Source organism: Dendronephthya gigantea, unplaced genomic scaffold (genome assembly GCF_004324835.1).
Source record: "Dendronephthya gigantea isolate DGI-Jeju-01 unplaced genomic scaffold, DenGig_1.0 000796F, whole genome shotgun sequence".
NCBI classification, from domain to species: domain Eukaryota; kingdom Metazoa; phylum Cnidaria; class Anthozoa; order Malacalcyonacea; family Nephtheidae; genus Dendronephthya; species Dendronephthya gigantea.
In genome coordinates, this window is record NW_021163806.1 from 1 (window position 1) to 23,041 (window position 23,041).

A 23,041-nucleotide genomic window follows, 5' to 3' on the forward strand; every position below is an offset into this window, starting at 1 on the left:
AGCGTAGCAAGCGTAGCAAGCGTAGCAAGCGTAGCAAGCGTAGCAAGCGTAGCAAGCGTAGCAAGCGTAGCAAGCGTAGCAGCGTAGCAAGCGTAGCAGCGTAGCAAGCGTAGCAGCGTAGCAGCGTAGCAAGCGTAGCAAGCGTAGCAAGCGTAGCAAGCGTAGCAAGCGTAGCAAGCGTAGCAAGCGTAGCAAGCGTAGCAAGCGTAGCAAGCGTAGCAAGCGTAGCAAGCGTAGCAGCGTAGCAGCGTAGCAAGCGTAGCAAGCGTAGCAGCGTAGCAGCGTAGCAAGCGTAGCAGCGTAGCAAGCGTAGCAAGCGTAGCAAGCGTAGCAAGCGTAGAACGTAGAAGCGTAGCAAGCGTAGCAAGCGTAGCAAGCGTAGCAAGCGTAGCAAGCGTAGCAAGCGTAGCAAGCGTAGCAGCGTAGCAGCGTAGCAAGCGTAGCAAGCGTAGCAGCGTAGCAGCGTAGCAAGCGTAGCAAGCGTAGCAAGCGTAGCAAGCGTAGCAAGCGTAGCAAGCGTAGCAAGCGTAGCAAGCGGCAGCGTAGCAAGCGTAGCAAGCGTAGCAGCGTAGCAAGCGTAGCAAGCGTAGCAAGCGTAGCAAGCGTAGCAAGCGTAGCAAGCGTAGCAAGCGTAGCAAGCGTAGCAAGCGTAGCAAGCGTAGCAAGCGTAGCAAGCGTAGCAAGCGTAGCAAGCGTAGCAAGCGTAGCAAGCGTAGCAAGCGTAGCAAGCGTAGCAAGCGTAGCAAGCGTAGCAAGCGTAGCAAGCGTAGCAAGCGTAGCAAGCGTAGCGTAGCAAGCGTAGCAAGCGTAGCAAGCGTAGCAAGCGTAGCAAGCGTAGCAAGCGTAGCAAGCGTAGCAAGCGTAGCAAGCGTAGCAAGCGTAGCAAGCGTAGCAAGCGTAGCAAGCGTAGCAAGCGTAGCAAGCGTAGCAAGCGTAGCAAGCGTAGCAAGCGTAGCAAGCGTAGCAAGCGTAGCAAGCGTAGCAAGGGTAGCAAGCGTAGCAAGCGTAGCAGTCGTAGCAAGCGTAGAAAGCGTAGAAAGCATAGCAGTCGTAGCAAGCCTATCAAGCGTAACAGTCGTAGCAAGCTTAGCAGTCGTAGCAAGCGTAGCAAGCGTAGCAAGCGTAGGAAAGCGTAGCAAAGCGTAGCAAGCATAGCAAGCGTAGAGAGCGTAGAAAGCGTAGCAAGCGTAGCAGTCGTAGCAAACATAGCAGTCGTAGCAAGCGTAGCAAGCGTAGCCGTCGTAGCACAGTTTCTTTTGCTCTTTTTTTTTTTTTTTAATGTGAGAATTGAACAAGAGCAGCGTGGCCCCCAACCTCCAAAAGCAAGATGGCTGCGGCATGTGCTTTATTCAGGATTTTGGTCGGTTTTCGTCAACTAGACGAAGTTTATCTATGTTATCACAGTTATAATAAGATTGGGGCTGTTGCTATGGATCTGAGTAAAGCATTTGGTTGTCTTCGACACGAACTTATTTTGGAAAAACTGAAATTCTATGGCTTGGGCTATAAAGCAGTAAACCTTTTGCGAATTTATCTGTCAAGTCGTAGTCAACGGGTGAAGTTAGGGAGGCATACTCAAATTGGATGGGTGTGACAGCTGGGGTACTACAATGCAGTATTTTGGGGCCTATGCTGTTTACTGTTTTTATGAACGATTTAGCTTATGCGATCAGGAAAAGTGAGTTGCTGGGCTATGCGGATGATATTGAGATTTATCGAGGGGTGTATCGCTCAAAAATGTCGTACGCCCCCCAATAAAAAAATTCCATAAGCTAAAGGCTAAAAAGTCCCTTAAAAGTCCATTAAAAATCAGTACAAATTTCTGAAAATCTGTAAAAAGATCTAAAAATCCATATAAAGTCACAAGAATACTTTAAAAAAAATTATCACAAAAATTTGTAAAAATCCCTATCAATTTTCGAAATCCGCAAAATTCGCACACTTTTTTTTCAGTGATTCGCCCATCGCGATATCTGATATCTTTATTGATTTGATCTCAAGGAACTGGCAGAACCTTAAATATACAAGACAATATCCTGAAAAACATGTTGTGTATGTGATTATTCAGTGAAAACAAAACTGTTAACGTTAAATCGCACTCTGTAAACCTCGTAAACTTTTACATTGTAAGCTTTGTAAACTTTGTGACATTATAAAGGCCAGGTATGGGAAAAAATTGGGCACAGAATGCGAATTTGATTAACAATGACCAACTCACTAACCATAACTAATTATAACTAACTAACTAACTAACTAACTAACTAACTACTATAACTATTTCGCCTGCTTGAATTGTGAGCAATGAAGTGGTCGAAATTCAAAAGAAACAGGCGAAATTTAAAATGTGGTCGAAATTCAAAAGAAACAGGCGAAATATTTCGCGGAGAAAAAGTGCCCGTGGAATTAGGCCCTTAAGTTTTGCAGCAGTGAGATCAATGTTTGTGACGTCATCTGAAATGTTGCCAGGGAAAGCTGACCAAGTTGTCAAGGGCAACTGTCATTTTTGTGACTGTTAATACTTCTAATAATAGTCACACATCTATATAGCGATTAATAGCCGCTATTTTTGAAGTGGTCTATTTATAGCCGTTGAAAAACTTGACATTTTTTCCCTGACAACTTGGACAGCGTCACCTAGTAACATTATTAGAGGATGTCACAATTCACAAACATTGCTTTGAAATACAAAACGTACTCAAAACAGTGAAACGAAATAAAACGATTGATGTGTGTATATGTATGTAACATAAAAAAACCAACAGTTTTGCTTTGAAAGCAATCATGAAGTTTGCACGTTTCACAAGTTTTACTTACACACATTACAAGGTTTCACATTAATATCCTCATTATATACTTCTGCACTTCCTGCCATCATACTACCATGCACCTTCCGTCTCATATTACACTCCATATAGATGGTTTGTCATTAATTAAGTGTCATTAATTAAGTGTGATTAACCTTATGCCGTCATGTGATCTTCGTATGGTATATACAGCGCTTCCACTTTGAAGGAAATTTCCTTTTAAAAGGATTTTTTTGTAAGATGAAGGAAATTTCAAGGAAATAAATTTTAAAGGAAATTTGAGGGAAATTCTAGAAAAACGAAGCGAATTTGAATGAAATATCAAAATTTTACCAAAATTAGTAATATTTACATCGTTTTGAAAAAAAAGTGGTAAAATAAGTCTAAATCTCACTAAATAGACCTTGCGCATAACACTTATTAACCGAAAAATAATTAATAAATGGAATAAATGCCATTAATTTACTTGAAATGCTTCGTTTAATACCTATTTTGTATAAATCATAGTAATTGTGTAAAATAAATTATAACAATTACATCTAAAAGACTAAAACATTCTAAGTAGCTACCTTTTTCCTTCACGCTTTTATAAGCTTGTAATTTATATAAATTTTTAAATGCAAGTTTTGATTGTTGATTCATTTAAGGTAAATTGAGGCCAAAACTATGACATTTGAAGCTACGGGCATATTTTGAATTATGCAATTCTGTTTATAGTTTTAGCTCTGTCAGTTTTCTCTACAAAGTATAATTGTACTCAGAGTTTTTCAGACTTTAGAGCAATGATAAAATTGAACATTACGATAATCGTATTTTGGGAAAAGGCTTTTTTAGAGCATATTCGACATAATTTCTTTTAATTGCTCGAAGGAAATGTGAAGGAAATTTCACAATTTTTTAAAGGAATTTTCAGTGAAAATAAGGAGAAAAAAAGGATTTTCTGATTTTCCAAAGTGGAAGCACTGGGTATATATAACAGTTATCATATGCTTGCGTTCTCTTTCTCCTTCGACTCTTAGCAAGTTCACTATTTGGCAAGTGGGAAAGTTTGTAGACCTTTCGGCACGTATATAAATCTTTCTGACACTGAGGTTAGTAAAGCGAGCAACGAGATTTTTATTTTTCAATAACATTGAGAATATGGTAATTGGTATCCCTATATTAATATGATCTTCGTTTTGTATGTAGATTGAAAGTGTTTTAACAATGTTTTGTGTGGCTGGCAACAAAACTTACTATGGGAAAAAATTTTCCATGTTTGGGGATTTCTCGCTCAAAATATTTGGGAAGCTAAAGCTGAAAGAAGAAGAAAATTCTGCTGGGCATTGGGTTTGCTGTTGTGGTTCAGCCTCCGAAGATGAGGAAACTACAATCAGGTTTGTGTAGTGTTAAACGATATACATTTATTGTTTCTCCGCACACTGGAGTTTTTTATGCATGGTAAATACGCTCGCGTGCACAATATAGTTTTTCGTGTATAAAAAAAATGGAACTACTGAAGTTGTATATACACATTAGGGCAATATATATGAGCGAAAATATAGTCGCAGCTGAAATGATGCGTTGTATAAACGTCACAAACGATTCGAATGAATAAGAACAGTAAATTTGTTCGCAAACTGCCGCTACAATAAGGCAAAAGTGTAAACCTAGGCCAACATAAGCTTATTGTAAATGGGATTTTTATACGAGTTCTTCGCAACTCATTAAAGTACCGGGTGGTTTCTTGTTTTAGTATGAAAATGGTCCTGTTGTGTCCTTGCGCAGACTTGTGCATTTCCATACATACGATATTAGATGTATACGATTAACAGTTACTCAATTGGAATAAACTAGACGCTAAACGAAATGTATTTTAAATATGCACATCATCGTATATAGCCAGTTTACACAATGAATATAGGCTCTAAACAACCGCGTCATTGTCCATACTAATTTCACAATGCGTTTCCGATGCAGCGGCATGTGTGATAATTAGGGCACATTATCATGGCACCTATATAGATACACATAAAATATGTATCGGGATACAAAAGTAATATTTGATAATATACTTTTTTTGCTTTGATATTAAATGAAATTATTTTCACACCTTAAGATTAATAAAAAAACACAAACAGCAATTAGCAAAGGCGTAAGGAACAGGCTTACAGAAGTAGGAGGTGGAAAAATCTGGCATCACTAAAATACCCGCAAAAGTTTTGATCGCCTTTTTCTCGAAAGAAAATTTCGCTCAGTTCTCTATAAAAATTAGTTTTCCAGTGCTCACGTTTTGACCAATTTCTGCCAATTTCTTCTTATTTCCGAGGATTAATTATAATGTGCCGGATTTTTAAGTATAAACATGTTCTTATGAATAGTTTAGAAGTAGATAGCTTTCAAAGACTACGCGAACGATACAATTGCATGTGCCATCTGGTGATTTTTTCAGACTTATCGTATTGAACGTCAATTGTTTCGACTCCAAGCAACGTTTCATTGACTCATTAAGAGCTGCTTATGGAGAAGGAACGTTCTTATTGGGGCCGCACGTGACGTCAGCTGTCGTCCATTCGTACGCCTGCTACCTGAAAGAAGACTTCTCCCAACAGGAGAACAAAAGGGTTTTCCATGAAACGCGTTTCATGGGATACCAAGGGAATAACTACTGGATTATTTCCAATGATGTATGTTGTATTACGCTTGTATAGATATTTACCTAGTTGTGCATTTGAAAGAAAAACATAACTATTCTAAAACGAAACAACCAAAACTAGAATATTGAGATCTGTTGATTTCTAAAGTTTGCGTTTAGTTTATATCCCTTCTCCAACTGAAAGCATTTTGTTTAGCCCTGGGAACGTTCTCTTTATTAGTTTATTTAATTATTCAATTTCAATTATTACAGGTGCATATTGAGAATGGTAAAGTGTTAGATCCAATTGATCATAAGTATCTAATATTGGACAAGTCTTTAAAAAACCACCAATTGCAAATTAACGAAAGCTTACTGAACGATTACGCAAAGTTGAATCGTTCTGTTGCAAGGTAAAAATGCGGTGTTTTTGGGCTACGAAACATCTACAGCGCACTACTAGACTTTTTTGGCCAACTATTTCAAGTGTCACTTGGACTACATAAACGATTATACCAAATAATTTTTTAATTATATATTCATTTTTTTGTAAGGTTCATACTACTTTCGCAATGCTTGGGCCCTAATATGGACTCATTTTTGCTGGCAACAGCATTCACTGTGCTCGGTTGCTGAGGAATGCTCTCAATCCTGAAGATGTTTGGAGTAAGTTACTGTTTGAATGAACAGGTAGCTCAATCGCGGAAAGTGAAAGACGTAAATAACTTCACTGTACAGTACTACCATAGACAGTATTACCATGTTTCAATTTCTTTTCTCATAGTTACCTTTGTTTTTAACGTCTTCGTCATTTAGGAGAGAGTTCTATTGGCATGATATTCTCCGAAGAAAGGAGCATAGGGAAATCGGAGAGTCTAAATCTCCTTGCTCGGGGTGTTGGAATTCCCAATCGATTGCACGTAATGTTACTAAGTGGTGGAGACTCCCAGACATGTGGACATCTACGTGAGTTTCACGTTAAAATTATACGTTGTGTATAAAAAATTTTTTCGCAAATGTTTGAAAAGCAGACTTCAATTATTTTAATTAGAAAGAAAATGCAAGAGATAGCATCGAGAACGACTGGGGTCATAATGATTGATGACCCTAAACCCAATGTTAACTTTAACGAGTTTCTGCTGCAAGCACAAGGGCGACTGATGTCTGGATCAAATAAGGTGGGGATGACATCCATCAAGGCCGCCACGTTAATATCGACGAATTCTCCCGAAGTTTCCCGGTAGTACACTTATGCAATTATTAATGAATTGTCTTTTAATTCTTAAACTGAAATTACGTTATTAACATTAACCTTCGAAATCTGTTTCATTGTAGATTAGTAGGGAGAGTTATTAGGTTTAATTACGTGAGCTGGAACAAGGAACGGAATGAACAAGCCAAGTTTAACGACAAGCAACTGAAGGTTATGCGAGAGTTCATGCAAGAAAACAAGGTATATTTTAGTCTATATGGAAATGTAAACGTCGTGTACTTCAACTTAATCATAAGTTATTTTAGGCTACTATACCTTCAAAATCCATGACCAATATGTCATTGTTATATAGGGTATTTTGCTTGTCTGGGCAATTAAATACCTGGAGTTATGGGCTGAGGTTTTTGAACATGCGCGTGAAATTGTCGAAGAGGTCGTCCAAGCGATCTTCGATGAAAACGACCTGAAGGTGCAGGCAAGGTGGTTGTCTGGTATTGCCGCGGTACTTGTCGCAAATGCTCTGGTATGTGAAACTCAAATAACTCGCAAAAAATAGATCGGACTAGTTTTCAATAATAGAGTTCATTTTTAAATGACTTATGTTTCTCATTCTAGTTACGTCTCTCGTGTGGTAACCAAGCGAACACCAAAGATTATGTATTGTTTGCATGCGGCGAGTTATTAAAGGTGCAGACAGTAAGCATACGTTCAACAATGCAAAGGCTAGAAGCTTACATCATTGAAAAGATAGCCGAGGAAAAAGACCGGGTTTGTTTTCTTTCATTTTTCTATTTACATAAAAAAAATTCCGGAAAAATAAAGTATTAAATGGCGCCATATACACAGTGTTCGATTTCCTTGGATATAACATTCACAGATTTTGCTGATCTCTTTTAAGATTCTTACATGGCTGCACCCTAAAGTTACTGTCAACAACATCGAAGGGATGAAGGTTCCAGGCATTGCGCTACTGTCAACTGCTGTCGACAGTTTTGTCGATATTTCACATACAGTGAGTAACACGTACAGTGTTGGAGTCTAACGCGGTCTTGTGACTGCATTTCACAAAATGTTTGTTGTTTTAATAGGAATTCAAAGAATTGCAAAGTACGCTTGTACGGGAGCCGGGGACAATAGGGATATACTTCGGCAAAGACAGGGAATGCACCTTGGAGCAAATGATTAAAAGGAAACACGTTTGCCAGAAAAGAGCGTACCGAATTCCTCTGGGGAAACTGATGCCATTCACGCAACATATGATAGCGTATGGTAAGAAAGTTTTAAATAAAGTTTCTATGCAATTCTTTCTGGTTCGAAGTTTAGGCTTGTTTTGTATCTTGAATGTAATCGTTTTTCTAACAATATTACTCATTAGCCAGTGGAATTCGGGATGATGCCCCCAATGAGAGTGATATGGAAGAAATGAACAATCCAGCAACAACAATATCGGACGAAGGTTGCGAAAGGTTGGACACTCTCGAAAACGAGTTGAGGATAAAGTTAGAAGGTATACAGAAATAACAGAATCAGATGAGGATTACTATTTGAGTATTTCATCAGCATATTAAATTTTTGAAACCTTTAATAACACATTTGTATAGCATTTAAAAATAGTCAAGTCATGCAATATCGCGAAAATACAACTACACCTACCGAAAGTGAAGAGGAGCTCGACTTCAGTTTTACAGAGGTATGCAGGCTTACTCAGTTAGGAGATTGTATGAGCAGTTTAACGACTTGTCTAATCTGTGTTTCACGGTGTATCCTTGGCTATTCAAATAGAAACTTACACCGAACACAAAGGCTAGATATAACAACCTGACTCCAAGAAAAAGGAAAACATTTGCTTGGGTATGTCATATTAAATTATCAAAACGAATTACTAACGAGTTTTGATGCTTTTGTAGTTTTTTTAATGTTTTTTTAACGATGTTATAAAGTTTTAAGCGTTACAAGTTTTTCTGTGATTAATTTACAGGCCATTGAAGTCGCGCAAAAAATAATAAAGAGACCCGAAATAGGTTCGTTTTATTTGACTTATTCAGCTTGCATGCGAATATTTATGCTCGTTACTACAGTTGCGTGCACCTGACTCAATGCAATACCTGTTGCTGCCCGGCATACAATTCATTTACGTTATTTTGCTCTTTCCAATTATCTTAGATCACAATACAACAGACGTGAGAACTTCCCAAGACAAAATTCCCGATTCAACCCCAATAGCAACTGGCGATCAAAACGTCTGCGAGCAAGCAAATGAAATGCCTGCAAGAGGTAAACGATATACGATGTGTCTTGTGTGGTTTGCAAGTACGATTATATAAATTACTGTATATATAATATATATATATAACATAAATATGTCTATGCCTTTTAACTAATTACAGGTGAATCGCACACCAGAAAGCAATTATTTGCAGAAGGTGCTATTGGCGTTCTTCCTCGGAGTAAGTAAAAGAAGTTCTGATTAACAAGTGTGTCTGTCCAAATCCATGCACTTTTTGCATCAACATTTTGATGAGCATATTTTCTTTTTTTAAATCACATATAGGCTCTACACGATCTGATAATAAGAGTGTTGGGACAACTGCTGGGACGAGTGGATTATCATGTCCTCCGAATTCCGGCAAAATTAAAGTATACAAATGGTGTTCATGCAAAGAGGTAAATCATACATCTAGTTCTATGACGTACTTATACAATTTTTCAATATCTGCATAATTTTCCCACTGTTTGGACGAGACGGTAACTTTCGGACGGGAAACTTGCGTGTCCCCGAATTCATATTGGACCAGTGCAATTCCTGTCTAAGTCCTTTTTATTCATGCATGATACCAGCATTAAAGGAAAATACATTATCATCATTGATCAGTTTATTTACATTAGTTTTCCCCCTAAGTTCTCTTACCGGCTAGAACTTCTGAACTTTGTGTCACGCAGTTCTGAATTAAGAGCAAGTTGCACGATGTATATACAATGTATATACAATGATGTATATACCATAATCGTTCCAGGAAAGAGATAAAGAATCGGAGGACATGATGCTGATATGTGAAACCACAAACAAAAAGAACGTATGTATAAAATAGTACATATAGACTAGATTCGATTTTGCATTGTGCTCAAATGCAGTAAAACAGTTAAGCTCGCATATATTTTCTCAGTTCCGAGAGTTTCTTGTCCCAGAACCTTATGTACGAGAAATTTATAAAAGCAATCTTATGTTGTCTGGTTGAGGTTTCTATGTTCATTCCACTATCTGTAAAATAAACGATACTACATCTCGTATCCCACTAATAGTTTCCTTAAAACTTAATGTCGGTCAATAACTGCTTATTTTTCAACCATAACTATAGTGTCCAGGTAAAGGCTACTACCATCAGGAGTGCCTAGGAATTGAAAGAGTACCTAAAGGAAAGTGGTAAGTCAATACATTTACAGTAATGTTAATACTTCAACGTCCTATAAATATGATTGACGTTCAAACAAGTTGTTTTTTTCATTATAGGCTGTGCGACTTCTGCAAACAGAAATCTAAAAAATAATTTAATTGGAAAACATTAAAGAACGAATAAACCGTCCAGTTGCTTGCTAAAGATATGAAAAGTTATGAAAACTAGATCCAATAAATAATACTATGTATAACAATTCGTGTATAATGGCTGTTTTGCCCTATCTCAGGGCTCGTCAGCATGCCTAGGAAACATTAAGTATTGCAATAATTATTAGCAGCATCAATGAATCCGACATGGACAGCCTGACCCATTTATTGCACGAGTCCGGGGGTTTTAAATCAGAGTTTTCCTTCTCCTAGGTGGACTGTCTTCCAAGACTGATGAGCTCCACCTACCCAACGTAACAACAAGCGCGCGATGAGTAATAACCCTAATGCTTATTTTTCACCATCTTTTATCACAAATTGCATATATGAATTCCTGCATAACATCTGCCCAGGTTTTAGCTGTCTCGAAGCTACGTCGTGTTGCTTTTTTACTATTTCCTCATTTTGATAGAAATCCATCAAAAAGTTATAAAAATAGTGTGTGGAAAAATTTTGCATTGTCGAGCTTCGTAACCGTCGCACATTCTTTCGGTTGTTTTCGGACTCTTGATAGCTTGTTTTTATCGTGTTCGACTGAGACAAAAGATTTATGTTGTGATATTCACAAAGGGGTGACTTGTGAGGATTGCTTGCTGTGTGAAATCTGTCACCTAAAACATATCTCCTGGATGTGCCTGTCAATGGATGAATCATGCTACCATCCTCCACCTGTATCATATCATTGTCACTTTTTCTGTATTCTGCTGTTGTCAGCATAGGGACACTCATTTCCTAGAAGTGTCATGACGACAAAATTAATAATTTATTTGTTCCATTTTATGGGTTTTCAGAATATTCTAAACTGTTTTCCAGTCATATCTTAAGTTAGCCTTGACTGAACAAAAATGTTGCAGGGCAATGAATGTGCACAATACACCAGTAATATGTAGATTTTTCGTAAACGATACCTTTGATGGTGGTTTATCCAACGATGGTACCTCAAAACACCTTCTGTTATCTTTCCATAGCTGTTCGGTCATTTCTTTACTGACCCGGCACTCTAAGTGCCTGACAAACCCACAAGCCGTGTCGCAAAGAAAAACAAGAGGAATATGCTTAAATGATAAATAGAGATCGGCAGCATGTCTTACTGACTCCTGTAAAGTCAGAAACTTTGAAGCTGCGGTTACCTGAAAGGAAAGGACACCCAAAAGGATTATTTTTAGAACACCCAGAGTAAAAATTCTATAAATGTAAATTTTATAAATGCTCTAAATGGTATAACACTGTATACGTCTAAGACTAGGGCTACGGTTGTCTAAGAAAACAAGATGATAAATGCCCTGTTACAGGGTGCAACTTTTCTCGCAACTTGCAATGCAATTCTGCTCTTGAGAGATGTTAATTAGTGTCAGTGAAGATGTTCGATATGCTGAGAGAACAATACGAAATATAAGTTGTACTTTTGTAATTTACATGTCTCAAAAGTAGAGTTGCATTGCAGGTGAAATATTTCTATACTTACGCCATGGCGACAAACAATGTGGTAGAAACCACCAGTATGCCCTGGCACTTTTGTGAAGCCATGGCAAGGACATGAACCAACCAGCAAGGTTTCATACAATGACCGCAAATCAATGAGCATTCTTGCCTGACGCGAAGAAATAAAATGCAAGTTATTTCGTGCAAATTAATACCAAGTCACAATCGTAAATTACAGTAAATACCTTTGATTTGCCTGAAATTGCTATATTACACAAATGACAAAGTTCTTTTAGCTTCTCGACACTGCATTGCTCAATTGTGTTCATGTCAACTACTTGAGTGGATATCCAATGATGCAAAAGAGCTGGATCACCTGTGCAACAGATGCATAATTAAATTCACTTAAAAAATCAATTCTGGTCCAAATAACCATTCATGGTCACAAACAAGCTGTATTATATTGCATTTATTATTTTAATTGAATGGCTAAATTGTACTATGAGTAATGCTACAAACCTTTATTAGGTTTGCCATATTGCTTGAGAAAAGCACTTTTTTTTCCCCTTCAGTGTTGAACAATTTTGTACCTCTCAATGATGGGGCTATGACTGGTGGAATGGTGGAAAAGTAGATAGTGGCCTTTTCCGATCGTGTGTAGGTTGTCTTTTCCACCAAATTGTATTTTAATTTCTCCAAGAAAATCTCAAAGGAAATAGGATCATCTTCCTCACAATCTATATCTTGTAGTGGTGAGTAATCAATCTACAATGAAAATGCGAATATTTTGTGTAAGAAGCCCTGGCAAATCAGAGGGATCTGAGAACAGGCTAAAGACCAGCAAGGACATTCTAATAATTGAACACTACTAAAGACCAAAATGTTACTAAAATTCTCATGTGGCTTTTCTGGTCCATGAATGCTTTACCTCGCTAATGCTGCAGCAATTTTTTTCATTCCTATCCCCAAAATACACTTCACCAACAGTACCACAAATTCCACAAACACCTGAATCCATATTGCGTTCAGTTATTGCCTCAAAGCAATAAAACCCATTGTACAAATGTGTAGCAATACTTTCCAACTCATTTTCTGTTGGCGATTCCTTAATAAATACAACAGGATACTTTGTTAATATTTAGAGCAAGACTAAAGGTCCTGTTACACAGTGCAATTTTTTTTGCAACTTGCAATGCAATGCTACTCTTGAGAGATTTTAATTCGTGAAGTCACACTTTGCCAATGTTACATCAGTCAAGAGTGGAGTTGCAAGTTTCAAGAAAAATTGCATCGTTTAACAGGGCCTTAACAAATTCCCATACCAGACGATTTGCCAATTTTATTAGACTAGTCCTATTGTAAATACTAAGACTAATCTGACACTGACAGATTCTAGGCAGTTGTACAGCATACTATTGCATAGTACATACACAATCATCTTGAAATTACCTCAACTTTCTGGACCATCACAGCTAATTTACTTTTTATGGCTACAGAAATTGGCACTCCTCTTTTGAACAATTCTCGGAAGTCTAATAGAATTTCAAGTGCCACCAGAACCTTGTCACTAATATTAAACAGACCTAAAAGGCAATAAAATTGAATCAAATTAACCTTTGTCCCTGAGCCAACATGTACACTGTGAAATAGAAACTCACCTGTCAACATAGAATTACTATACTACAAAAAATATTGAACTGTATATACTTACCTAATGTGTAGGGAAACACTTGGTGCATAGCAAAGCAACATGAGCAATCTTTGACTAGCATTTTGACTGTTTTGAATGGACATCCATTGGTCATTATGATTGATCGCCCACGTTGATTTGGGTGTGGCTTGGACTGACCAAGAGGACTTTTACACAAATCACACAAAGTTTGGTCTGGTTCAAACTGCTCTGGCCACCCGGAAAAATCCATTTTACCTGCTGCCTGAATAATGGGTTTTGGAATGACATATGGCAACTTTAACTTCATTTTAAGTCCCATGGTTGCCTTGCGAGACTTGCTCCCCTTCTGTCAATTGTTGTCAAGGAACTGTCTGGCACTATTGGTGGGGGAAGGTCTGCTGACACACATTCGTTGTGTGTAAAAATGCCAAGAGCCAATAAAAGATGGATGTGGGTGCAAACTTTTCGGGACTTTTGCTGCTTGCTCTTCAACATACCTTTGCAGTCTTTGGAACAGCATTTAATTTCCTTTTCAGTTACCTTGACATGGCAATATCCAACAGTGTTGTTTGTGGTTGCCATTCCAAAGACGCAATACATAGTTGGAGAAACATGCACAACAACTGGAAATGACTGTGCCTTTGATGCATTTGCCAGAGGGTCCACAATAGGCTACCCCAATCCCGATATCCCGATGTTTTTTTTTTAAAATTCTCGATATCCCGACGCTTTTATAGTGAAATCCCGATCCCGCCTTGCAATTTAGTAACCTATGTCCGTTTTATAGCGAAAATTCATACAATATTTATTACATGTGAATAAAGTATTTTGTTGAATCTTTTCAGACTCAAAACCTCTTCAAATTCGTCAAACGGCATATTTTAAATCCCGTATCCCGTCATTAAAATATTTCATATATCGGAATCCCGAGGCACGAATTACGAAAATCCCGTATCCCGCAAGAAATTTTATTCCCGAATCTCGCATCCTATTTTTTAAATATCCCGCTTCCCAATCGAAAAATGACCTATTTCCCGCATCCCGAAAAACCTATTGTGGACCCTCTTGCCACTTCTGCCAGGGTTTTTTTTGTTTCATCATCACAGAGATAACTGGAAATGACCTCATCTGATATCCCATTGAATGTCTGAAGAGGAGTTGTACAATCTCTGGTGGATTCCAAATGCTGACAACTAAAGCTTGCCACTTTTTGGCTGTTAATATGAATGGCTCTATTCTGTTTACACAGGTGATGCTGACACATAGATGAAGCCTCTTCACGAACCACAATACATCGATCATCATGGGTACTGGTATTAACCGAGTAGATTGATAACCCGTCTGATGGCTGCACCACCAAGGTACACTTAGGCAGCAATGGACGAGGCTTTTTTTTAGGGACATATGATCCTCCAAGCTCAAAATTGCATCCTGAACAACTTGGTGGCTTGTAACGGCAACTATATTGCAAACCACAATTTGGACAGGAACCCTTGCCACACTTGGACCATCCTGAGGTTAGCTAATTGTAAAAAATACACATTTAAGCACCTACCAATGCCTTGTCCCAACAGGCAGAGTGTGGCCTGATATATTAGATAGGCATTGACAAAATACTCCTGCCCGATGCAAATCAACGCAAAATAAATGGCACGTGAAAAGCGTCTGATATGTCGTATTTATAAAGTTATTTTTGTGTTCATCCAACTATATCTGTCAATTCTAATGTAGTTCAGTTCATAACATTAAAAAATAAAGATAATTCGAAATATTATAAAACTTACTACAAGCAGAATATTAATACAAGCAGAAAAATTAATATTTCACCTTGGCTTTTGTCGTATCTGCTCCCCCTTCTTCCGCTGCGACATCAGATAGGCCGGAAGACGCCATAAATAATATATAACCCGAAGTTGTCCCTCAAAGAACTTTTATAAGAAAGAACCGATGAAGCCAGCGAGCGAACGTAGAAGCGAAAAACACTATTTTAGGAAATAACCGATGATTTGATGTAGCCAGCCCAGCGAGCGAGTGTATAATAATAATAAATTCATACAGAGAGCGCCTATGACGTTTACATGGGAACGATTTTTATTGGCTACAGGTCAACCAATTAGAATGCACGTTCTGAGGACTGCGACCTTACTGCCGACCACGCCCATATAAAAATCAGATGTTGAAAGTCAAAGCGTAAGGAAGTAGCGAAATAAGTCCCGCCTACCGGAAGTGACTTCATAATTATATTAAGTATGCGTGTCCGACCACGCCTACAAAAAATCGAAAGTTGAATGTCAAAGCGTAAAGAAGTAACAAAATAAGCCCGCCCACCGGATGTGACATCATAATTCGATTAGGTGAGCGTGTCCGACCACGCCCACAAAAAATCGGAAGTTGAAAGTCAAAGCGTAAGGAAGTAGCAAAATAAGCCCCGCTCACAGGAAGTGACGTCATAATTAGATTAAGTGGGCGTGTCTGACCACGCCCATCGAAAAACCGGAAGTCAAAAGTCAAAGCGTAAGGAAGTAGCGAAATAAGCCCTGCGGACCGAAAGTGACGTCATAATTAGATTAAATGGGTGTGTGTGACCACGCACATTTAAAAACCGGAAGTCAAAAAACAAAGCGTAAGGAAGTAAAGAAATAAGCCCCGCGGACCGGAAGTGACGTCATAATTAGATTGAGTGGGCGTGTCTGACCACGCCCATCGAAAAACCGGAAGTCAAAAGTCAAAGCGTAAGGAAGTAGCGAAATAAGCCCTGCGGACCAGAAGTGACATCATAATTAGATTAAGTGGGCGTGTCTGACCCCGCCCAATAAAAACTGGAATTTAAAAGTCAAAGCGTAAGGAAGTAGCGAAATAAGCCCCGCGGACCGGAAGTGACGTCATAATTTAATTAAGTAGGGGTGTCTGACCACGTCTATTGGAAAACCGGATGTCAAAAGTCAAAGCGTAAGGAAGTAGCGAAATAAGCCCCGCTGACCGGAAGTGACGTCATAATTAGATTAAGTAAGCATGTCTGACCACGCCCATTTAAAAACCGGAAGTCAAAAGTCAAAGCGTAAGGAAGTAGCGAAATAAGCCCCGCCTACCGGTAGTGACGTCATAATTAGATTAAGTAGGCGTGTCTGACTACGCCCATCGAAGAACCGGAAGTCAAAAGTCAAAGCATAAGGAAGTAGCGATATAAGTCCCGCAGACTGGAAGTGACGTGATAAGTAGATTAAGTGAGTGTGTCTGACCACGCCTATCGAAAAACCGAAAGTCAAAAGTCAAAGCGTAAGGAAGTAGCGAAATAAGCCCCGCTGACCGGAAGTGACGTCATAATTAGATTAAGTGGGCGTGTCTGACCACGCTTATTTAAAAACCGAAAGTCAAAAGTCAAAGCGTAAGGAAGTAGCGAAATAAGCCCCGCTGACCGGAAGTGACGTCATAATTAGATTAAGTGGGCGTTTCTGACCACGCCCATCGAAAAACCGGAAGTCAAAAGTCAAAGCGTAAGGAAGTAGCGAAATAAGCCCCGCGGACCGGAAGTGACGTCATAATTAGATTAAGCGGGCGTGTCTGACCACGCCTATTTAAAAACCGGAAGTCAAAAGTCAAAGCGTAAGGAAGTAGCGAAATAAGCCCGCGGACCGGATGTGACGTCATAATTAGATTAAGTGGGCGTGTCTGACCACGCCCATCGGAAAACCGGAGGTCAAAACTCAAAGCATAAGGAAGTAGCGAAATAAGCCCTGCCCACCGGAAGTGACGTCATAATTAGATTAAGTGATCGTGTCTGACCACGCCCATCGAAAAACCGGAAGTCAAAAGTCAAAGCATAAGGAAGTAGCGAAATAAGCCCCGCTGACCGGAAGTGATGTCATAATTAGATTAAGTGGGCGTTTCTGACCACGCCCATCGAAAAACCGGAAGTCAAAAGTCAAAGCGTAAGGAAGTAGCGAAATAAGCCCCGCGGACCGGAAGTGACGTCATAATTAGATTAAGCGTGCGTGTCTGACCACGCCTATTTAAAAACCGGAAGTGAAAGGTCAAAGCGTAAGGAAGTAGCGAAATAAGCCCGCGGACCGGATGTGACGTCATATTTAGAATAAGTGGGCGTGTCTGACCACGCGCATCGGAAAACCGGAGGTCAAAACTCAAAGCGTAAGGAAGTAGCGAAATAAGCCCCGCCCACCGGAAGTGACGTCATAATTAGATTAAGTGATCGTGTCTGACCACGCCCATCGAAAAACCGGGAGTCAAAAGTCAAAGCGTAAGGAAGTAGCGAAATAAGCCCCGCGGACCGGAAGTGACGTCATAATTAGATTCAGTGGGCGTGTCGGTGATTCATAGCTTTAGGTAAAAGAAATTGTATATTACATACCAAACCCACAATATAAGGACTGCCGATGCTGTGGCTCTGTCTGTATCTACAAAGAAACAAAACAATTGCTAACACTTATATGATAGAAATGTCTTTACGGAAATATTAAATATATGTTTAATTTCAGATATACATGTTTAATTTAATGAAGAAAGAACAATATATTTTGAAGCTAGGATCAATGGCATAACAAGGAATAGCATACTGGATCATCTCTTATTGATTGAGCGTTACTACAGCAGGAAACCTACACAAACTAACTATATTTACACTGGATAATTCTGTCAGTTCTAAACAGTTCATCCTGCAGTAAGCAACATCTGTTGTGAAAAATCACCTACCAGCGTAACATATGTTTCGCACCATTCAACCATGAACGACGAATGATAACATCCTTGTCTGCAACAATATCACCCTGACTCTTTTCAATTTGCCCCTAGACAGGTTCAAACAACAGATATAATTAAAAGCCCAAGATGATAAGAAGCACACCCAAGATTGGAGTTACCTGAAACACATCAAGTAATAAGATGTTTATTTCACATGTTTACATACCCTGTGTTTTCTCTATTATAAAATTATTGCCACCACTAAATGCGGAAGATACTTTTGAACCAAGAACATACCAAACTATTCATTAACCTACCATTTTCCTTCGGTGTAGTGTGCTAAGAAATGTTGTTAACAGATAACGAGGCAATAGATCATAATGAGCTTGCAACTGTATCTTTCACAAATATAGCCAAATATTGGAGCAAATATCATATAGCTTGCAATAAATATTGTCTGGAGAAGGCCTCTTAAGGCATAATTTATGCTGAAAACAATAATTAAATAATGATTGTGTACAAAAATTATATTGCATTCACATGTGATAGCAATTCTGACAGGATTGGGTAATGATAAAGGAGTGTAATCATATCTTGTGTAATAATTGCAGTAAAATTAACAACCAGCATGTCCAAATTTTGCTTGATTGCATACAAATATTAGTTGAATTTGAGGTTGATATTGTTATTATATTTTAACTACAATGTATAGGTTGGGATGTTATACCAGGAAATTACATGACAATTATCAATTAATTGTCCGACTTTTAGAAGTCTTCACTTCAGTCTCACCATGCACAAATATTAAAGCATGTACGAAATTTTGCGAGGGTGAAGTGTCAGAAGCGATCCATATAGTTGAGTAAATCAAGAAAAAGATAGCAACAGTGACTTATTAAAACACGAGGCGTGGTTTTTCTTTGTGGTGAAAAAGGTTGAATTTTCAGGATTTTTTTTTTTCTTGCTCAGAGAAGTGAGAGAACGAATGGTGAAACATCTTGTAATACGATAGGTAGCCCAACATTCGTGTTCTGTGCGCATACATGCTACTCAGTGATTAGCATTTATTAATTTATACTAAGGTTGGCAACTTTATCACCAATTATCAATAATGCATACATGTCAAACTTCGATAATTTGGATTCAAAACTATAGTCAAGAACCTCACCTGTGTCAACCGAAATAACAAAATCAATTCCAAAGTTTGCAGTGAACCTCGCGCTTAGACCATGTGCTATCATAACTCACAGCAATCTCTGCAATATCTGACTCAACAATGACTGTGCTATTTCCATATCTACGAGACTCATCATCGGTAACTTTCAACTCTCCGCCTAATTCCCAATCATGCAAGGACTGAAATGCACTTGCTAGGTTTGAAAGTTCAATCATTCGATAACCATACTCGCCATCAAAATCCTCTCCTATCTATATCTTCACTTGTAAGCTTTCGTATTGAAGCAGTTTCATTCAGTGATGTTGACCCACATGGCATTGATGTTGATGATGAAACACACTCAGAAGAGCTACTTTGACCATGGAAGCATGATTATCTTGCTCATAAATCTGAATCCTGCAATATTAGAACAGAGTACGAAGGTATTTTATAAACAAAATCATTATCTGAGTATAATCTTTTATCCAAATTTAATAATTATCCAACAATCACTGTAAAAATAATTATACACAGTATCTCAAACTTAGATAAAATCGACAAACTTACAGGAGATATCTCCCAGTAGTTGTTTTTCAAAATATTTATTTGGTTGTCTTTTAAAAGACAATTGTTGAATGGTTTTATAAAGCTCCACTCTTCACTCTTGATGCATCCGCCATTTTAATTTAGTTTTTTCAATACTTCATGTTGTGCAAATGAAATGGATTCACACCAAAACGAAAAATATAAACAAAGCTCGCACATGCGTAGAAGCGAAAGGAAATTGCGGTGAAGAGCGGTGGAAATTGCGGTGAAGAGCAGTGGAAATTGCGGTGAAGAGCGGTGGAAATTGCGGTGAAGAGCGGTGGAAATTGCGGTGAAAAGTGGTGGAAATTGCGGTGAAGAGCGGTGGAAATTGCGGTGAAGAGCGGTGGAAATTGCGGTGAAGAGCGGTGGAAATTGCGGTGAAGAGAGCCGAAATTGCGGTGAAGAGCGGTTGAAATTTCTTATTTTTTTGCCTGTTTTAAAGACACGGCTTCTGCGCGTGCGCCAGCCTGGGGACTCCACCCGAAGTTGATAATCCCCCGGATTGTTCAGTCTAAAAACCATGACCAGCCGACAATTTAAGAAAGAAATTCTCAATCTTTCAAGAGCACTGAGTCATGTCGTCGAGTAGAAAAGAATATTATGCTAGTAGAGATGCCTCTAAAGTGTATTTGTTGGGTTCTTTCCCTCGATGGAGAGCGTTTAAGGAGCAGCATAAATTGAGAACAGACAAGGATGTGGCGGATATGCTTCTTGACAGCTATCTTGCGATGAATCGTATAGTTTGGTAAGTATAAAATGATAAAACCTCTGACCTTTTTTGTGTGTTATTTGTTTACTTCATAATGCTTTTTATGTATGTGTTGAACTCACTTTAGCAATGCAGAGACGCAAACCGAAACGGTAATGGAATCAAGGGATATGCCGCCAAGTACACCTTCCAAATATTTTTCTTCTCCCAGTAAGAACATATGTTTTAAAGTGCTGCCCCAAAAACGTAAACATTTATTATTTTTTAAAATATTCGCATAAAACATTCGTATGAAATATTTTATAGTTAAAACCTCAACGCCAAACGCGCACTCAAATCCGCGTCCATTGTCTGCTTTGTCGGATGTTAGAACATCATATTCTATCAGGTAATTTGAAACTTATTGTGATTACTGAGTTTATAATTTGAAACCCATACATGCAAAGTTTCGCGCAGAGAGTATTACTTTTTAAATACGCAATGGGCTATTCCATTTAATATCCGCAACCCCCCTATCGAGGAGCTTGGAATTCTTCAGGGTTGCGTCAGGTTAGGGCCTTGGAATTCCTCAAGGATGGGTCATTATCATGAATTCTTTAGGGGTAGACATACTTAAGTCAGGAATTCTTTAGGGTGGACATACGAAAGTTGGGAATTCTTTAGGGGTAGACATATTTAAGTCAGGAATTCTTTAGGGGTAGACATACGAAAGTCGGGAATTCTTTAGGGGTAGACATGTTTAAGTCAGGAATTCTTTAGGGGTGGACATATTTAAGTCAGGAATTCTTTAGGGGTGGACGGGGTGGACATACGAAAGTCGGGAATTCTGGGGTAGACATATTTAAGTCAGGAATTCTTTATGGGTACACATATTTAAGTCAGGAATTCTTTATGGGTAGACATATTTAAGTCAGGAATTCTTTAGGGGTAGACATATTTAGGTCAGGAATTCTTCTGGGGTATGAAAAAAAATCGTATTTTCCTCAGGGGTAAAGTTGGCCAGAAGCAAGCTCCTCGATAGGGGGGTTGCGGATATTAAATGGAATAGCCCAATATGTGTTTATATCTCAGGTCGGGTCAGAGTGTGATTTCTGACAGTCGAACGTTGACAGCCAAAGATGATAGTTCTGATGATGAAAGTGATGATGATAATGACAGTTTTGGTGAACACACTATCCAGGCAGACCAGGTTTTGTCGGACGATTCTCTTGAGTAAGTGATGATGCAAAACCTCAATAATAATCTTTGTGACATTCCTACTGTAATGCTTATTGATTTAAAATATAAATATACACATTATATATCACTGAATATGGCATAAAATATTTCGTCCAATAATATCTCTTACTGCCATTTTACTGTAGTGTATGTCCCCCGGGTTTTGACGTGCCATTACTGGATGACTTGCTCAATGTGACAATCCGTGGACATGATGGAGATGAACCCACAGAAGATGTTGGAACCCAACAACAACAACAGCAGCAACATAAGACGATTCAACCAGAATACATCTCTACTGTGGAAGAAGTCAGTCCTGAAGATGCAATCAAGAAAGAAAAGTGTATTGTGTTTACAGACACTCTTATAGCTTTGATAACATCATTAATGGGAGTGTTTGTAAACAACAAGGATGTGGCCGTGTGTTGAGCTATAAGAAAACATATGTTGGAACATGCCTGGTCGTATCCTGGGGGTGTAGGTCTGGTTATGTTGGAGGCAGATGGGCAGCTCAACCCTCTTGCAACAAGATTAGAGCAGGCAACCTCGTGCTTGCTTCTGCTTTGTTGTTGTCTGGCAATTCCTACGCCAAGGTGGGGTTGATGTTCAACTTCTGTAATCTGCAGTATTTCTCATCAATATTATTCAATCAGTGTCAGAAGTTGTACATCATCCCTGCCATTAATGACTAACAAAGAGGTTATATTGAGTGGTGATGGAAGGAATTGACTCGCCTGGCCATAGTGCACAATATTGTACTTACAGCTTGGCTGATACCAATGATCGTGCCATACTGCAAATGGATGTGGTTGATGTGAAGAGAAGCTGCTGGTAAGAGCAATAATATGGAGAGGATTGGGTTTGAAAGAGGGATGGACACACTGCTTGCATCACAATAATTATGAAGGAGGTGGTAACTGATGGTCATATTGAAATTTGCTGCATTGATGAGTAAGTATCTACATTATAACAATATGGCAATTCCTGAAACTCTAATAGTTCAACCTGTTATAATCAATATTGTCAGACTTTCAATAATTTAACAACTTCATTTGCAGATTGATTACAATGTTATATAATTATTTTGGTTTACCCTTTAAAAGACAGTAAGGGAATATTTACAACATGCATTTGTTTATTAAGCATTATTGCATTCTTTAGAAAGGGAAGAGAAATATAAGGAGGTCACACATCAGAATGATGTGTGCATGAGCAAAGAACATTGCAAAGAAAATCACTACTGTAAGTATTGAAATATCAACCAGCAATTAGTTAAAAAACTTTCTTTATTTAGAATTGATTTTATTCTTTAGGCTGCTAAATCTAAAGACAATGCAGATTTGACCTTG

At 38.5% G+C, this 23,041-nt stretch overlaps 4 protein-coding genes and 1 long non-coding RNA gene across 6 annotated transcripts; 2 read left to right on the forward strand and 3 right to left on the reverse strand.

Annotated features, from left to right (window-relative positions):
- Positions 1-6,472: 6,472 nt before the first annotated feature.
- On the forward strand, positions 6,473-10,176 carry LOC114544461. Its single transcript, XM_028563097.1, has 16 exons — positions 6,473-6,658; positions 6,754-6,871; positions 6,984-7,154; positions 7,247-7,399; positions 7,530-7,643; positions 7,720-7,900; positions 8,007-8,138; positions 8,233-8,321; positions 8,414-8,482; positions 8,610-8,652; positions 8,795-8,905; positions 9,019-9,078; positions 9,183-9,295; positions 9,646-9,705; positions 9,988-10,052; positions 10,140-10,176. The coding sequence occupies exons 1-16, from the start codon at positions 6,477-6,479 to the stop codon at positions 10,174-10,176; spliced, it is 1,698 nt and encodes a 565-aa protein (XP_028418898.1). The 5' UTR covers positions 6,473-6,476.
- A 325-nt stretch (positions 10,177-10,501) lies between these two features.
- On the reverse strand, positions 10,502-13,659 carry LOC114544458 (HMG domain-containing protein 3-like). 2 transcript variants are annotated; one of them, XR_003690434.1, is made up of 8 exons: positions 13,366-13,659; positions 13,104-13,237; positions 12,583-12,759; positions 12,174-12,419; positions 11,900-12,030; positions 11,698-11,823; positions 11,141-11,362; positions 10,502-10,964 (listed from the first exon to the last, which is right to left on the reverse strand). XR_003690434.1 is itself a non-coding variant. In XM_028563094.1 (4 exons), exons 1-4 carry the CDS (start codon positions 11,981-11,983, stop codon positions 10,524-10,526), a joined length of 873 nt encoding a protein of 290 aa, XP_028418895.1. In that variant the 5' UTR covers positions 11,984-12,043; the 3' UTR covers positions 10,502-10,523. The 2 variants fall into 2 exon arrangements, 1 of the variants encoding a protein (XP_028418895.1); XM_028563094.1 differs by lacking the exons at positions 12,174-12,419; positions 12,583-12,759; positions 13,104-13,237; positions 13,366-13,659 and having other exon boundaries at positions 11,900-12,043.
- Positions 13,660-14,353: 694 nt separating this feature from the next.
- LOC114544460 lies at positions 14,354-15,547 on the reverse strand. Its single transcript, XM_028563095.1, has 2 exons — positions 15,154-15,547; positions 14,354-14,848 (listed from the first exon to the last, which is right to left on the reverse strand). The coding sequence occupies exons 1-2, from the start codon at positions 15,217-15,219 to the stop codon at positions 14,354-14,356; spliced, it is 561 nt and encodes a 186-aa protein (XP_028418896.1). The 5' UTR covers positions 15,220-15,547.
- Positions 15,548-17,566: 2,019 nt separating this feature from the next.
- On the reverse strand, positions 17,567-19,857 carry LOC114544459. The gene is made up of 4 exons (XR_003690435.1): positions 19,745-19,857; positions 19,270-19,594; positions 18,034-18,128; positions 17,567-17,738 (listed from the first exon to the last, which is right to left on the reverse strand). It is a non-coding gene; the product is annotated as an uncharacterized LOC114544459 (long non-coding RNA).
- Positions 19,858-20,136: 279 nt separating this feature from the next.
- LOC114544456 lies at positions 20,137-22,121 on the forward strand. Its single transcript, XM_028563093.1, has 5 exons — positions 20,137-20,510; positions 20,602-20,684; positions 20,781-20,862; positions 21,546-21,686; positions 21,839-22,121. Exons 1-5 carry the CDS (start codon positions 20,341-20,343, stop codon positions 22,119-22,121), a joined length of 759 nt encoding a protein of 252 aa, XP_028418894.1. The 5' UTR covers positions 20,137-20,340.
- Positions 22,122-23,041: the final 920 nt, after the last annotated feature.